Here is a 15393-nt window from a genome sequence, read left to right as displayed (position 1 = left end):
ATGGAAATGCTTTTTATGCTTCGACTCTTCAGGCTTGTGCACCGCATATATGGCATATCTAGCCCTGTATCGGCGAGTGTGTTTTATTTATGGAACTGCGGCTACTCACTTGCCAATTGCATTCTGGGCCGTGCAGGTATACTCCCCGCCGTCCTCCTCCTTCACGTTTGATATATTCACGTGGCTGATGACATCGTCGTGGATGGTAACATATTGACCCACTAAAAAGCGCGAGCTGTCTGGAATCTGTAAGCGAGCGGGGTTAAGGGGGCCAATTAGTAAAGGACTCTTTGCTGGATCACAGGCTCGGGGAAATCACAGAGCCAGGAGTGGAGGTAAAATGAAAAATTCATGTAAATTGAATTGATTGGAATTGCATAAAATTTGCACTGCCCATTGAAAGAGACTCCTCTCTGTCTCTCTCTCTTTTTCTCTCTGCGAAGGAAAGATGAAAATTTATGCAAATAAACGAAAAAATCCTTGAAAATTTGGCAAGAGAAAGATGAAGGAAGAAGAAAAAAAGGCAACACAAAATTCTTGAAACGAAAAAATTCGAGTGGAGCAAAAGCAAAAGCTGGGAATCTAAAGTACGCACTAGAGTTGCCTTCGCCTCCTCACAAGGGGTTAAGGGTTAAGGATTGGGTTTGGTTTTCTCTTTTTTTGAGGAAAGCTTTGACTGGGGCAAAGGGAAATTCGGCTTGCTAAAATATTTATGCATATTCCCGGGAATGGAGATGAATGGAGCCAGGAGGACTGTGACAAAATATCTGCTCGATAATATAGAAGCTCCGCCTTTGACTATCAGAAACGGAAACGGCGGAAGCGCTGCCCTGCATTTCCGTCTCATTCTCAAGTTTGGTGGGGCTGCTGGTGGCCAGCTAAACTCACCGGAAATCCGTCCAGGGACCATGTAAATTGAGGCAGTGGATTTCCGGTGGCGACGCACTTCAACGACACCGTCGGACCCGGCTGCAGCGTTTGCTCGGAGAACCAATAAAGCAGTTCCGGCGAGGCATCTGCAATGAGCATTAAATGTCGGAGTCAGTTGGGAAACTTTGGCCATATTACGGCGAGGGGGGGAAGTGAGGAAGGGGTGAGTGTTTCATTAGTGTCGGATCTGCATATATGTCCTCGGTCCATGTGTGTGTCAACTCCTTTATCCTGGCTTTTTCTGTTGAGAGAAGATTGCATCGATGACTTGCTTTCTTAATTATGCACATGAATGAGTCACTCTTCGCAGCGGGATAGGAAAATCTATTTCAGGAGACTTTTCCACAGGCTTACACAGAAATCTATTTTAGTTCGATTTTCACCAAATGACCCATAAATTAATAAAGTTCTGTATTGCACGAATCGAAATGATTTTTAAAGCTCAGTTTAATGCTCGATTGAATCACCATTCCTTTGACCAGAATTCGCACTTTTCTTTGCCCTTGCATTTCCTCTGCTTTCATTTATTATTTTCCTTTTGGCATTGCTTGTGTTTAGCCAAGGCAAACGGAAAATGCATTTGACAAGCCAGCCAACCAGCAGCAAATGTTATCCTGCTGATGGAAATTGTATCAATTTCCTTTGGCGCAGTGGCAGGATTCGGGATTTTTCAGCTCTCTGCTTTTCCCTCAGTTATAAGCTGCCATATTTATTTGCTCTCGCACTCATGTCACATTTGAACATACAGGCACTCGAAAAAAAATTAAGGAAATAGATTTGTACATATCTGGGATAATATTTTGTTATATTTTAAATTTTACATTTTTAAAAATTTTCCTCGCTGTTATTATAGAAAATACTTAGACAGTTTTTATTTTTTTGCTAATAGTTTTCAGATTTTTTTCAGTGTATAATGCCATAGAAATTCGGTTGCAGCGTTGACACAATTGCTGCCATATCCGGCCGCTTAATGGCGCTTGGCTTGTCCTCGGGGTCTGGTGGCCTTATCGGTACGGGTCGGGGGCCAGGGGGTTGAGCGTGGCTGAGCTTTTAACACCAAAAGGCAAAAAAGATGGTGGTGAGGGGGAGTGAGTCCTCCCCCTTCCCTACCAATTGTGCGAAGCATGCCAATAATATATCGAAATCAATTTCCGCTTGCGCCTAAAAGCAAATCACAAAATGTTGCCAAAGCGACAATGCGCGAATGGTGTCTGAATGCTGTGTTTATGCGGAACAGGATAACGCGATGGCACATCTGTATCCGTGTTTTAGGCGGCAATAAAATCGTATGGCATATGTGATAGGATATGTGCCATATTCAGGGGCATGAATGAAGCTATAGATGGGTTTTTGATGGGTGGAAGAATTTATTTTAAGGGCCTGTTTTATTCTTAAACAGATTCTGATTGTTCTTAATCAGATATTATTTATAAATTAGATATTGAGATATATTTATTTAATAAAGCTTTCTTTAGAGTCCCTGTAAAATATATCATATATACCCTTCTTATTCCTTAACTTATCTGCCGTATACTAATAGCTCTTGATCCCCGATTAAAATTAATCGCATTGAAGCCACGCATAAACCCCACCAAAAGCCGGCTCATTCATCGTGTGTGTTTGCCCCAAGGCAGCTAAACGATACAATGTGCTACCCCCACACCAATAACATCCCTTAACATCCCCCTCGTTTAGTGTCTGCGGCTAGATTTTTAGTGCTGGTAATAAAATTAAGTCGTCGTCGCTGCGTTTTATGGAGGCAGCAGCAGCAGAGCAGCAGCTTCCCATTGTTGTTGCTGTGATTTGTTGTTGAAAAATGTTAGCAATTTGCTAAATTAGAAAATAATGAAATGCAATTATGACAAACATTTATATTTGTGCGGTCTGCGGTCGTCGTCATTCGCTTTGGCTTCGAGGAGGAAATTACGCTTTTGATTGAGATGTTGTGTGGGAGGAGTGTGTGTGTGGGGGTGTGTGTGGGAGTGTGTATGCTCTCGTAAGTGGTTATTAATGGCCATAACGATGGATGGCCAATTTATGGTTCCCATTGGGCCAGCGGATAGCATTACTTACCGCCCAGCTGCAGCTCAGCCGTGGACTGGACCTGCTCCCATTCGTTGGAGACGAAGCACTGGTACATGCCAGGGTCCTCCTTTTGGACCTTTTTGATGATCAGTCGCGGGGGATCGGTGAGGATCTGGTAAGGATTTGGAAAATAAAAGATTATACTATCTGTTAGGCTATAAAGCTCAAAAATAGTGGAAAAACAAGGTTTATTTGTCACTTTAAACAAAATATTGTATCTCAGCTTGATTTTATTATAAAAACCAATTGAATTTTCGTTGTATTATTTCAAGGAAATCAGAATTACTTTGTTTTTAAATTTAGTTAAATATTTTACTGTATAAAATATTTTCTTAAATTTTATTTAAGCTCTTTTAATCACATAAAATGTACATTTTTCATCCATAAACAATTTAATTATGATAGACATGGGGCTGATGGAATCTCACCTCTACGCGATTGTCCCGCAGGATGGGCTTGCCGTCGTGCAGCCAGTTGACATCGTGGACCGGATGGCCCGAGACAATGCATTGAAATTGCGCATCCTTATCGACATCGACCGTCTGCACCAGTGGCTGCAGGTGTGCCGTCAGAGGAGCTAAGTTTTTTATGGAGGCGGTTCAGGGTTTTGAGTATCCTTTATGGTTGTTTTTTTTTTCTCCTAGCACACACTCACACACACACACACACTCACCTGTCACCGTTAGCGACACTTGGATGGTCTCCTCGCCCGCCGTATTGTTCACCCAGCACAAATATTTTCCACTATCCTCGAGACGTGCCTGCAATGGACGAAATCAATTGGCAATCAGCACGGCTTCCTTTCGCTCCTTTCCCTGCTTTCTCCCTGTTTTTCTCCCCTCTTTTGAACACGGTAAAAAATTTTATACTTTTGAAGAAATTCTGTATACAAAATTTATAGATTTTAAACCTTAAATGTTTCATTATATTTTTTCAAATGAAATAATAATATTTAAATGCTGTTTATAAATTTCTTAGCTCTAAATGTTCTTAAATAAATATGTTTTCTCAATTTTTTAAAGGTAGAAAAATGTTCTAGTGAACTGCTAAATATATTTTCAAGAGATTTTATTCCTTAAATGTTTTATTATATTTTTTTAATCAAATATGCTTATTAATAAATTCTTTTTAAACATTTTCTAAGCTCTAAATCCCCTAAAATAATTATTTTTATTTTGCAAAGTTTAAATAAATGCTTCATAAAATATTTTTTAAGCCCAATTGAAATTCTTCCCCCGTGTAAGCTACGCACCTTGGTAATTTTGAGGAGTCCCGCGGATACGATGGTGATGCGTTCGCTGAGTTGCAATGGCAGCAGCTGCTCGTTCTCCTCCTTGAACCACCTGCAAAAAAAAAAAGAAGGATGACAGCGAGATGAAACGCTGGCCAAACAAAGGGCAGAGGCAAAGACAAACAGCAAAGGGGCGGTGACACAAAAGGAAGGGGGGAGAAAAAAGGAAAGGGAAATCGCAGATCGGGAAATTCATTTCCGCTTTATTTGCCCAAGATTTTGACAGTTGAATGCACGGACTCGGGCTTGGGCTTTAAACAAATTGAAATGACGATTGAATTATCAATAATTTCGCTGCGCTCGCTTTCCCCTCTCCACGCATCCTTTGATTGTTGGCTTGTTGTGCAGGTCGAGTCCACATGCCCGATGAAATATATTTCCATAGTTCGGAAAAATGATTGCAGTTAAGTGGGCATAACGAGGGGGGAGGTGGGAGTGGTATTTATTCATATATATATACCACATATATGCATATGCATTGCCTTATTTAAGAAGTATTTATGCTCCGATTGCAGGTCGGGCTTAAGGATTACTTTATAGACTTTGTAGTTACAGTTCTGGCAAAGTATAAATTATAAAACTCTTTTAAAAATGTTAGGGATTTGGCTTAAAAATTTCGATCTGCTAAAGCCTCTGAAAGATGTGCAATGTTTTATCTCATTATTTATCCTTTTTCAGTATTATTTTTTAGGCATTTCAATGAGATTTTCAATCTTAGACTTTCTCTTCATTTAAAATCTCAGAAAAACACTCTTTAAGTATTTTTTCAGATTTTTATCAGCGTACTTTTTGCGCCATTTTAAAGATATATCAAATCACATTTATTTTTTATTTTCGAAAACTTTTTAATTGAATAAAACCTATTTACCTTAAATTAAATTAAAACCCCTTTTCAGTTACACTTTTTCCGCGTGCATACTTTTTATAAAGAGTATTCCCATCCATAGGCTTTACCTCTTTTCCATTTATATTTTGTATGAATTTTTTACCAAAAGAAATCGCATTCAGCTGCGAGGCTGCGGAGGCTGAAAATATCCCAATTGCGTAAATCAACAGATTTTTTTCCCCCCATTTTTATCTGGCGCGCGTGTCATAATCTGTTTGATGGCTGGCCACGCCCACTTGCCGCCCCCGCCGAAAGGCCCCTCAGATGGAATTGCAATTGGATTTTTTCTTGCCATGAAAGTTATTGATTTTAATTTGGCTTTAATTGCACTTGAGTGCATTTCTCGTCTTATGACGTCGATGCTGGCAGCAAAGGCATGCCCATTGCCAATGGCATGGCATTTCTTAATTAAAATCACGAAAAATGCCAGGAATTCACATACTCGTAGGAATTTTCAGGACTCGGCTATTTGCATATGAAATGCCGTTGAATTGGAAATATGGTCAGTGATTATCAACAACTGAATCAATATGGCAGGCGAATCGAATCGAAGCAGGACGACGGCGACACAACAAAGGACTCGACGGCGAAACAAAGGCTTCGCTCGCCCGAAACTATGCAGCGCAAAAATAAAAAAGGATTTCAAATGTGAAAAAAAAAGAGGAACAAAAACCGAGAAAAAACAAAAAAATAAGCCCCAGAAAAGCCAGTGAGCAACATGGCCAACTATTTCCACATTTATGAGCCAGGACCTCCAGGTCCTCGGAAAACAATGCAGCAACAGCGGCAAACAAAACTCAGCGCCTCCCCTGCAATCCTTTAGAGGTTTTTTTCGTAGGAGGTGGTGGCGGCATCGTCGTCGTCGTGGTCCTTTTCGGTTTCCTTTTTTCCTTGGCGGCACAGCGGGAGACATCAAATGAAAGGCACTCTCGCGATGTGGCACATCCTGGGCGCATTTTTTATGCATGCAACGGCAGCAGCAGCAGCGCCAAGGACTCGAGCGAAAACGAAAAGCATAGGACAACCATGAACCGTGAGCACCGTCAGCTACAATGGCATATTACATGGCATCCAACTCGGACAGGGACAGCAGGGATATCCTTCTCCTCAGCCTCCTTCATGCATGTTTTAGTACCCGAAAATCGCCATGATGAGCCAAGTGCCAAAGTGGCTAATATACAACGGGGCCCGCTTTGTCCTTTGAGTGCTAAAAACTTGAACGCCATTTCAGAAAGCAATTTGCCATTGTCGGCCATAAACGACGCTTGGCTTTTTTGATTGATTTGTGTGTCTCTCTCAGAGCAGGCAGAATCACCGGTTTCGTTCGAGACAAACGCCTCCGAGAGTGCCCCAATAAACAAGTTTGATGTACGTAGGCGCAGCTCACCAATACTGCCAGCTGGTAGCCTTACTCAAAAAGGACCCAAGGCATAAATTCTTGACGAAAAAACAAAAAAAATTCCAACCAGCATGCAGCGTATGCGATAAAGTTCCGGCGAGCCTTAAAGCTAAAGCTCTTAGATGGCTTAGAAGCAGAGGTTTCTTGGTTCAGTATCTGGAAATATTTGATATCTTTTATAACTAAACTTGTTGCCATTTAGTTTGAGAGAGAAGGTAACCCTTACCAAAGAGGGAAATCGGGAAATTACAAGAAATTTAAGGTAAAAATAAAGAATCGTAGGATATAAAGTATCAATTTGATAAATAAATAAGTTGGAGGCTAACTTGTTGCTTAGTAATATTCTAGAAAATAAATATAATCCCTTAGACTTACTCGTTTTTTATTTAAAGTCCATTTTCCTCACTTCTTTGCTTCACTAACCTATCTTGCTTTCATGAGAATCGCATAGAGCGACGCTAATAGACTCGAAAATAACCTCGAATGCGAGGTTAATGAACTACCTTCTTATTTTTCAATATTATTTACTTCCAAATATACTTAAATTAAAGCTTATCCCAGGCTAAGCAGCTAGTCTTATTTAACCTCCTGATTTATTATTTTAAATCCCTTCCCAGCTGGCTGATCTCTCCTATTATCCATCACTGACCTCCCCTGGCTCCCTTGAGAATCGCATAGAGCGGCGCTGATGGGCTCGAACCTATCCTCGAATTCGACCCACTTCAGGGCGAGCCGCAGGGCATTCCCCTGCCGCCGTGCGCTCCACATTTTGACAATTTGGCTGACATTTTTATTATGATTTTTCTTTATTTTTTTTTGTTGCCTGACATCGCGGGCATCACATTTTTTCGCTTTTCGGTTCGTTTCGCTTATTTTGTTGTTGGCATTTCTTTCTTTTTTTGTTGTATTTGCCAAAAGCGTTAAATATTTCACATTGTCATAAAGTGCGCGCCAACTGCGGCTGCGGGAGGCGGTTTGGATGCCGCCGAAAACCCGCTCGGAGCCGCATGGGTCCCGAGTCCTGTGACATGGCCACGTGTTCCAAGTGGACCTGCACATGGTTCGCGATGTTTCTGTTGATTTTTTTTCGAGTTTTTCGTTTTTTTTGTTTTTTTTTTTGTGTGTCGTGCGGTTGTTGTGTTTTACTCACCGATATGTCGGCACCGGATGTCCTTGAGCTATGCACGGCAACGTTGTTTGGCCATTAAGGACAACATGCCGCATCGAATGCTTCTCCACGTTGATGCGCGGCTGTACCATACCCTTGGGCTCCGTTACAATAATGCGGCCGGGATATGTGGAAATTTGTATTTCACCTGGGAAAGTTACGGAAAAGAGGGGAAACTGATGAGACTCAAGCTGAAAAATATGGCAGAAAAATTGCCCAAGTGATGGCAGCTGACAGTGGCCCCTGTGGCATTTACTTAGATTTAAAGCGGTGGCCTTCCCACAAATTTATGGCATGTCCTGCGGATCCTGCATGCCTTCACTGCGTCCCCTTACATGTATATATATATTTTTTAATTAATTGAAAGTAAATGAAAGCAATCAACTTGATTGCCGAGACCACCTGGCTGCCCTTTCCAGTTTTATGGCTCTCTTTTTTTTTCTCAATTTTTTTTCTCCACTTTTTTCCTCTCTCTTGTTTTTTTGGTTGGTGGAGCTAGCAGGGAAACCATCATTACAGATGCAGACAGGACACGCACAGCCTCTAAATCAAGGAGAAAACCTCTACTGGGTCAGCAAATCAGGAAAAGGCACACCGGGAAAAAATTAGAGGCTATATTGATTGATTTGAGGAAGTTTTTAAAAGGAAAATTCATTTTAAAATATAATTATTGTATTAAAAAAATTACAAGGAACTGATTTTAGCTTTCTTTGATTTAGTTAACATTAAGTTTACATTTGAAAATCTCCAAAACACGAGTCTAAGCTTTGTGAAATAATGATTTGATTTATTTTATCATTAATTCTAACGTTTTACCGTTTATTCTTCAGAAAATACTATAATTTTTCATTGCTGTATACTTTTAGAATTAAATTTAAAATACTTTAAATCACATAAAATTTCGAAGTAATTAAAACCTAATACAAAAATATTTAAAAACTTTAAAACTCAATTTTTGATTGTGCATCAAAATCTATAACAAAGTTTAGAGATATCCTATAGCTGTGTGTGTTGTTCCGTCTAACTCAATTCTGCATCTTCATTATGGCGGCCATTGTTCAGTTTTGAGGCTCCATTGTTTGGCCACGGCTCATTGTGTGCCAGCTCGGTGCGGTCCGTCCTGGTCCCGGCCAGCGCGAGTTATTGTGCTAAATAAATGGATTTTTGGTTTAAATTGTAATTACGTGTGCCGGCCAAAAACCGAAATCCAAAACCCGCTGCCCTCCAGGTAAGGGGAAGGCCAGGCCTAATGCAGTATGCAACCAGGAGATGGGTTGTGGTAGCTGGTAGATGGTAGCTGGGAGTGTGTTTGTGCGCCGTGCTTGATAAATGAATTACTCATGACCGGGACTCCACGGCACTCTACACACACACACACACCCACTCCAGGCCACACTCCTGCCGGCTCATGTTACACTTTTAATGAGTGCCACTCGAGCTGGTTTCTGCGGTTGCCATAACGGGGGCCAGATCACCTAAATTGGCATTGTTTCGGCACACACACACACTCACATACAGACACGCATCCTGGCGTTGCTGCATTCCCAGGATTCCCAAATTAATATGCAGCTCATAATTTTCGCTTTTGGCCAGAACTCGAGCGCAACTTGCGGTTTTTGCGGCTCGATTCAATTTGATTAATTAAGCAAATAGCTGGCGAGCAGTAAAACCGCAAATGCCTCGAAGGGCGGAAAGCAATGTAAACGTAAAATGTAACAGGGAAAATGCCCCAACAGTTGGAGTCAAATAAATAGCAGTTGAAATTTTAAATTATAATTATTATTGTACTATTTAAAAATTTAATAAACTGGCTAGACATAAGCCTCTCTTTATATAGGAATAAAATTATATTTGAAAGAAATTTAATCCTCATTTATATAATTTATAAGAAAATTAAAGGATTTTAGTACCATAATTATAGTAAATTCTTTTTATTATAATATATATTATCTCCATCCCCATCTGTGTTTAAATTCCATCTCTAAAAGATGCAAACAGCCGAGTCGAACTGTAAATAAACCGGGCAAACACAGTCGCCCAACCGCCTCTCTCCCTTTTGCATTCACATAAAGAAAAGATTGAAAATGAAAAGAAAAGCGGGTCGAATTGCGGGGAAAAATAGGGTGAAAAAAAAGGCCGAAGGGAGTGGAACTTTTATCGTATTGATTGATGATGTGAAATATGCGCACAAAGGCTAATAGAAATTCAGCTTAAGCGCATTTTCACACACAATAAACTTCAAATAAGCGAGCAAACATACAGCCGGGGAATTTATCTCGAAAAGATCTCACGTATTGGCTGTCGACACACAGCCAGAATCAGATATACTCTGCACATATGTACATACCATATATATCTATATATGTGAGTATATATAATCTTATGTCGGAGGAAAACTCCCAACTCCCTGGAGCTCAATGCCCTTTGCCCGGCGATTGAATGTCACGCATCATAAATTATGCACAAAACGACAAATTGACTTTGGCCAGAGAATAAAACTAGTCCTTGTTTGCAAGGGTTTTCGACTTAAGGAGTCGAGCCAAGAAGGCTCCGAAAATGCGCCTTTGTTCATTTTGGCAATTAAATATTTTAGGGATTTTACAGAAGAAGATTTGGCTTTTGAAAATGGCAAATAAAAGGAATGAAAGGGAAATTTTAAGCTTTTAGATTTATATGAAAAAAAGGAAATTTAAATGGCAAATGGTATGTAATTTTAGTTGAAATTAAAATACTTATAAAACTATAGAATAAATATAAATAATATATAAAAGATATAAACAAAAACCATTGCCATCGTATAGAGTTTAACAAGTGTTAAGGATTTAAATTAGATAAATAAAGCGTTTGAATTTTTCCCAAATCTTTAATGTAACAACCTTGACTCTTAAGACTTACAATCTGTGGAATATCCCTCAAGGGTTTTCCTAGGAAAAACACCGCCTTTAATTGTCGTGGCAACACGCACAGCCCGCCACGCAAAAAGCCTCGCTCTTAACTTATTCATTCAACTTAATTATAGCTGCCCCGCCCTGGACCAACAAACCGGACTGATCCGGATGCTGGAGTGTCCTGTCCAAAGTGTTCAGAGTCGGCAGTCCGTTGTCCAGAGACCCAGTATCCTCCGATTCCGGAGCAATTCATGCATCCCTCAACCGGACGATTAAGCTGAAAATGCGATTATCACGTACCTGTCAGTCTATTTACAGTGCGGCATGTGTAGCTTTTGTACGCATCATTGGGCCCCGCATTATTTATGTACAATTCGCCGTTCGATAGCACCGTGTACTTGCCGCCGATGTCCGTGTTCGGATATAGGTGCATACCGGTGTCCTGCACCCAGGCGGTTACCATCACGAATTCCGACATGTAGCTGGGCACCTGCGATAACAGTTAGGAGCGGGCATTAGAGATGATATCGAGAAGTTGAAGATTATATCGAAAATATCGTAAAATGCTTATATATTAAAAATATATAAAAACATTTCTTAATTTTATTAACCATAAGAAATAGTTTTACAAGCGTTAAGCTTTGGAATTAGGAATCTTTTTTAACAGAATCAGATATGCTATTTATCGAAAATATCGATATTATAATTTATATCGAAAATTAAGTCTTTGAAAACAAATAAAGTTTGTCTTATTCTTTACAAAAATACATATTTTCAAATTAATTTAAATGATTTTGATATTTTAACCGATATTTTTTAAGCATCTCCATGACAGTCAGAAGCACTGTCTGTCTCTAATGCTATAAATAAATTTGATAAACATTTTTCAGGGGAGAAATCCAAATGAGATTTGTGCGAGTTAAGTGAATTTTGCGGTCCAGCTGCAATTCGCTGGGATTCTCTCACTTGCCTAACCTCGCCGTCAGCGAAGGATGGAGGAGGACATGAATGTGGATGCGGATGCGGATGTGGCTTACGCTTACCTGACACTTCAGCACCGCCGTGTTGCCCGTCATCACGTATTCGTCGTGCACCTGCACCGTGTACTTCTGGTTGACGACTGTAACGAATTAAAAAGCAAATATATTTTATGCAAATTGCTTTGGCTTTTTAGGACTACAAATATTGCGCATACGCAGCGTGGCCAGGCAGTCACATCTGAGAGAACGAAGCGAAACAATTATGTTTACGTCCCCGTCCCGCCACACAGTTTGTTTTTATTAGCTAAAGGTCCTCGCATTTGACTCCGCCATTGTGTGCTCCTTTTTTCGGGGGCTTTTAATTTTTAATGTGGCGGCAGGACCACATAAAAAAAAGGGATCCTGGCAGCGACAGGCGAAATATGTGGCACATTAAGTTCCGGCGGCCCTTCGTAAACCGGAAAAGTACCCGTTGTCCTAAACATGTCCAACACATTGTGACACTTTACAAAAGTGTGGCCGTTTGTCAGCCAGCAGGACGAAGGACGAAGGCTGCTCCGGAAAGAGGAGCGGTGGTGCCACGGCCGTTAAAAAATTGGATTTGGCAATTTGAGTTAAAGATTTTTTCGCTGTCCCCATCCAAAGCCGTCGAGCGCTCAGCACGAAATTAAGAATGACAAGGATCCTAACCATGACTGAAGTGAGGCAGAGCTGGGACAGTGGGTCAAGGGGTGGAGAAAAGGGTATGCAAAAATTATATTAAATAAATAGAGGAAATGTAAAATTTATTTTTGGTGAGAAATGTTAGTAATAAATGTATAAAATATTATTTTAAAACTCTTAAACTATTTAAATAATTATTTCTTGGATTTATTTTGACAATTTAACTAAGAAATGTATATTTCACTCCATTTTATTAAAAAAAATATATGTTAATTTGGACTTTCTCATTTCTAGATACCACTGTGCCTGTGTGAAATGGCTTTGCATCAGTTAAAAGCACAGCTCAGGTCTAGTTGCTGCTGCCAGTGGCAGTTGGCAAATTAATTAAGACGGACAAAGGCAATTTTCAACTGGCGTGCGTAAAGTGCGTTCCATTGTTGGACCTCATCGGGTATGTCCCTTCGAGGCCTAATCGTAAATAGATTAGGTTCGAGGCCCGCAAGGCCTCAAGAGTCTCCCGAAAGTCCCCACCAACGAAAAACTTATCTCAACTTCCTTTTTGTGGAATGCTGGATTCAGATCACGCTTGGCTTTTTCTGGTTTCGGCATTTGTTTGCCAACTTTAATATGCTAAAATTGGATAAAAGTTTAATTTGAAAAGTTGTTGTTATTGTTTGTTTTCTGCTCTATGACTGTACTTGTTTTTGTTATTGTTGCTGCTGCTGCTGCTGCTGGTGACTGAAAAACTTTGTGACAACATTTTATTATAATTCCTCTGGCCGCCGCCGCCGCCGCGCTATGTAGTTTAGCACAATTTTGTTTTTGTATCTTCATTATTTGTATTGCCGGTCTCCCCAAATTTTTCTCCTCCACTACTATTTTTTTCTATTTATATTTTTTTTTTGGTGCAGACTCTCTTCTATTTTTAGCAAGGGAAAAGTTTTTTTCGCCTTTCATGTTGCATTTTGCATGGAAATTTCCAAACTGAAGGACAGCCTGGGGCCGCGGGGCGGAGGTGCAGCCAACAATGTTGTGTTGGGCAAAATAGGGGGATTTTCAGACAGGACAGGAACAGGACAGCTGGGCAGGAAAGTAAGTATGAAAGCTAAGTTTATAGTCGCCGCACAAAGTAAGTGCAAAAAGCGAGCGAACGGGAGACATTCGCTGCACTCGGATTTTATGCGGAAATTCATTTCCGTTTTGTTTTGTGTGTGGCGAAAGTTTTTCCTGCATTTTCCAAGCCGGTTTGGGGTAGGGGAGGGATGGGAAATTTATGTTTATGATGTGCGTGCCGGAAAGATGCTTTTGGTATGCCAGTCTTCGCTGATTTGCAGTTATTGTACGGATTTCGCTCCGTCGCCGGAATGTTTACTTTTTTTTTTGTAGTTTTGTGTTCGGGCTTGGCATTGTGTCTATTAAATTACCATTTGCAGTGGCTCTGATTGCACAAGCGGATTTCGATGTGAATTATTTGGGTGAAAGGGAAGTGGTCTTCTTTCTTAGAAAGCTATATGAGTGGCATTTAATTTGGGTTGGGAGTATGGGAAATATTCTGGGTAAATTATTTCATTTCTGCTTTGAAAAGGTTCTTGAATATATTAATAAAAATTATTTAAGTAATTAATAAGTTTATAAACTATTTTTAAGTTCAAGGAGTATCTATATTTCATAAGAATAAAATTAAAGCACTTAATTAAAGATGTATTGAATTTATAAAACCATCTTTAAGTACTTTAAAACCTATCTAGTTGATATTCTAAAGATAAAATCATAAAAACCAAGATCAACTTGAAAGAAAAATTCTACTTCTATATGGTTGCCTTGGCAAATGAGCAATTTTGTATGCAAAACTCCCTCAACTAAGTATCCGGTTGCAGGTTTTGCAGAAAGAAAGGAACATTGAGAGTGTAGAAAGGGGAATAGAACCTAGTTGGAGCATCCTCAACAATGTGCATTCAACTAATTAGAAACAAATTACGCAGGTTTCATACACAAGCAGCCAGCGGCAGACTCGCCAAACTTTTCTAGCTCAATCACAAACTTTGCACCGAGTCTTGCAAGGATGTGCCAAGGACTTTTCTATATGCATGCACAGGATACCTATCTTTGGTTGGAGTATAACCATGACTATGAGCATGGGTGTGAGTTTGAGTTTGTGTGTGATGAAATGCAAAAGTGCAGGAAAAGTCAGCGCTGAAAAGTCGTGGCTGCGGCAACTTTGTGGCTCCCAGCATCATTCATCACTGTCAGCAGAAGTTTCGCTTGGCAAGGAGCACCGAATGTCCTGTGGCCTGACAAAACCAAATGCCAGCAATTGCGTTTAAGCTTGACTTGAATATATATGGGGGAGAATTTGTCAAGGGTTTTTCTTTTTTTTGTTTTGTTTGTTGCAAAGTTGCGCTAATTACGCGCACTTAACCAAAGCCCCGAGTCCTGAGACCCAAAAGTTCTTCAGTTCCCCGCATCAAACTAAGCGCTGCCAATTAAAGGAGACGACCCAGACTCCCGTCCAAAACGCTCACATTAGCAACAGAATTACTGGCCAGCAGAGATCGCTGATTCTCTCTTAGAGAACTTTTGCAAATTAGGCAAAACGTTTTGCGCCAAATCTACGCGCTGTCAAATTGTTCAAGCGGAAAGCTCTCCTTTCTGCAAATTTTCGGGGGGCTCGGGGAAAAAACAATTTCTGGCGGAGCACATAAAAACGAAGCGGAAAACAAAGAGGATGGGCAGAGAAAGAAGACGAAGAGAGGAGGAGGAGCTGTAGGCGACCAGGAAAGAGACCGCAAATAAAATAAGCCAGCGGACATGGCGTATACGTAACGTTGAGTTAGCTGCTGAAAAATGGCCGCCGGACGTTGGAACTTTGCATGGCCGAAAGCATGGACAAAAAGCTACGCATGGCATGGCTAGTTACACTGGAAAAAATTTAAGAATATTAAAAAAAAAGAATATAGAAAACTGAAATTATTTAAAACCATAAATACATTCGATTTTTATTTTTAAATTAAGACCGTAAGCAAGTGACAAACTAGAAAAGATAATTTTCTAAGAACCCAATTTCTTTTTATTTAAATAGCTCAATTTTTCTCCCAGTGCCTTA

The 15393-nt window shown here is 40.2% G+C and overlaps 1 protein-coding gene across 2 annotated transcripts in view; it reads right to left on the bottom strand.

The window, feature by feature from the left end:
• Dscam4 (Down syndrome cell adhesion molecule 4) overlaps window positions 1-15393 on the bottom strand; it is a 46949-nt gene that overhangs the window by 13499 nt on the left and 18057 nt on the right. For both annotated transcript variants that reach the window (XM_070285237.1, XM_070285238.1), the window contains exons 6-14: window positions 11691-11767; window positions 10948-11137; window positions 7742-7907; window positions 4268-4358; window positions 3689-3776; window positions 3444-3592; window positions 3004-3127; window positions 889-1016; window positions 110-246 (exon numbers count right to left, since the gene is read on the bottom strand). In XM_070285237.1, coding sequence (XP_070141338.1) covers window positions 110-246; window positions 889-1016; window positions 3004-3127; window positions 3444-3592; window positions 3689-3776; window positions 4268-4358; window positions 7742-7907; window positions 10948-11137; window positions 11691-11767 — 1150 coding nt within the window. The remainder of the gene's footprint in view (window positions 1-109; window positions 247-888; window positions 1017-3003; window positions 3128-3443; window positions 3593-3688; window positions 3777-4267; window positions 4359-7741; window positions 7908-10947; window positions 11138-11690; window positions 11768-15393) is intronic.

This window comes from Drosophila kikkawai, chromosome 3L (genome assembly GCF_030179895.1).
Source record: "Drosophila kikkawai strain 14028-0561.14 chromosome 3L, DkikHiC1v2, whole genome shotgun sequence".
Lineage (NCBI taxonomy): Eukaryota > Metazoa > Arthropoda > Insecta > Diptera > Drosophilidae > Drosophila > Drosophila kikkawai.
This window is presented reverse-complemented; position numbering and strand designations above follow the sequence as displayed.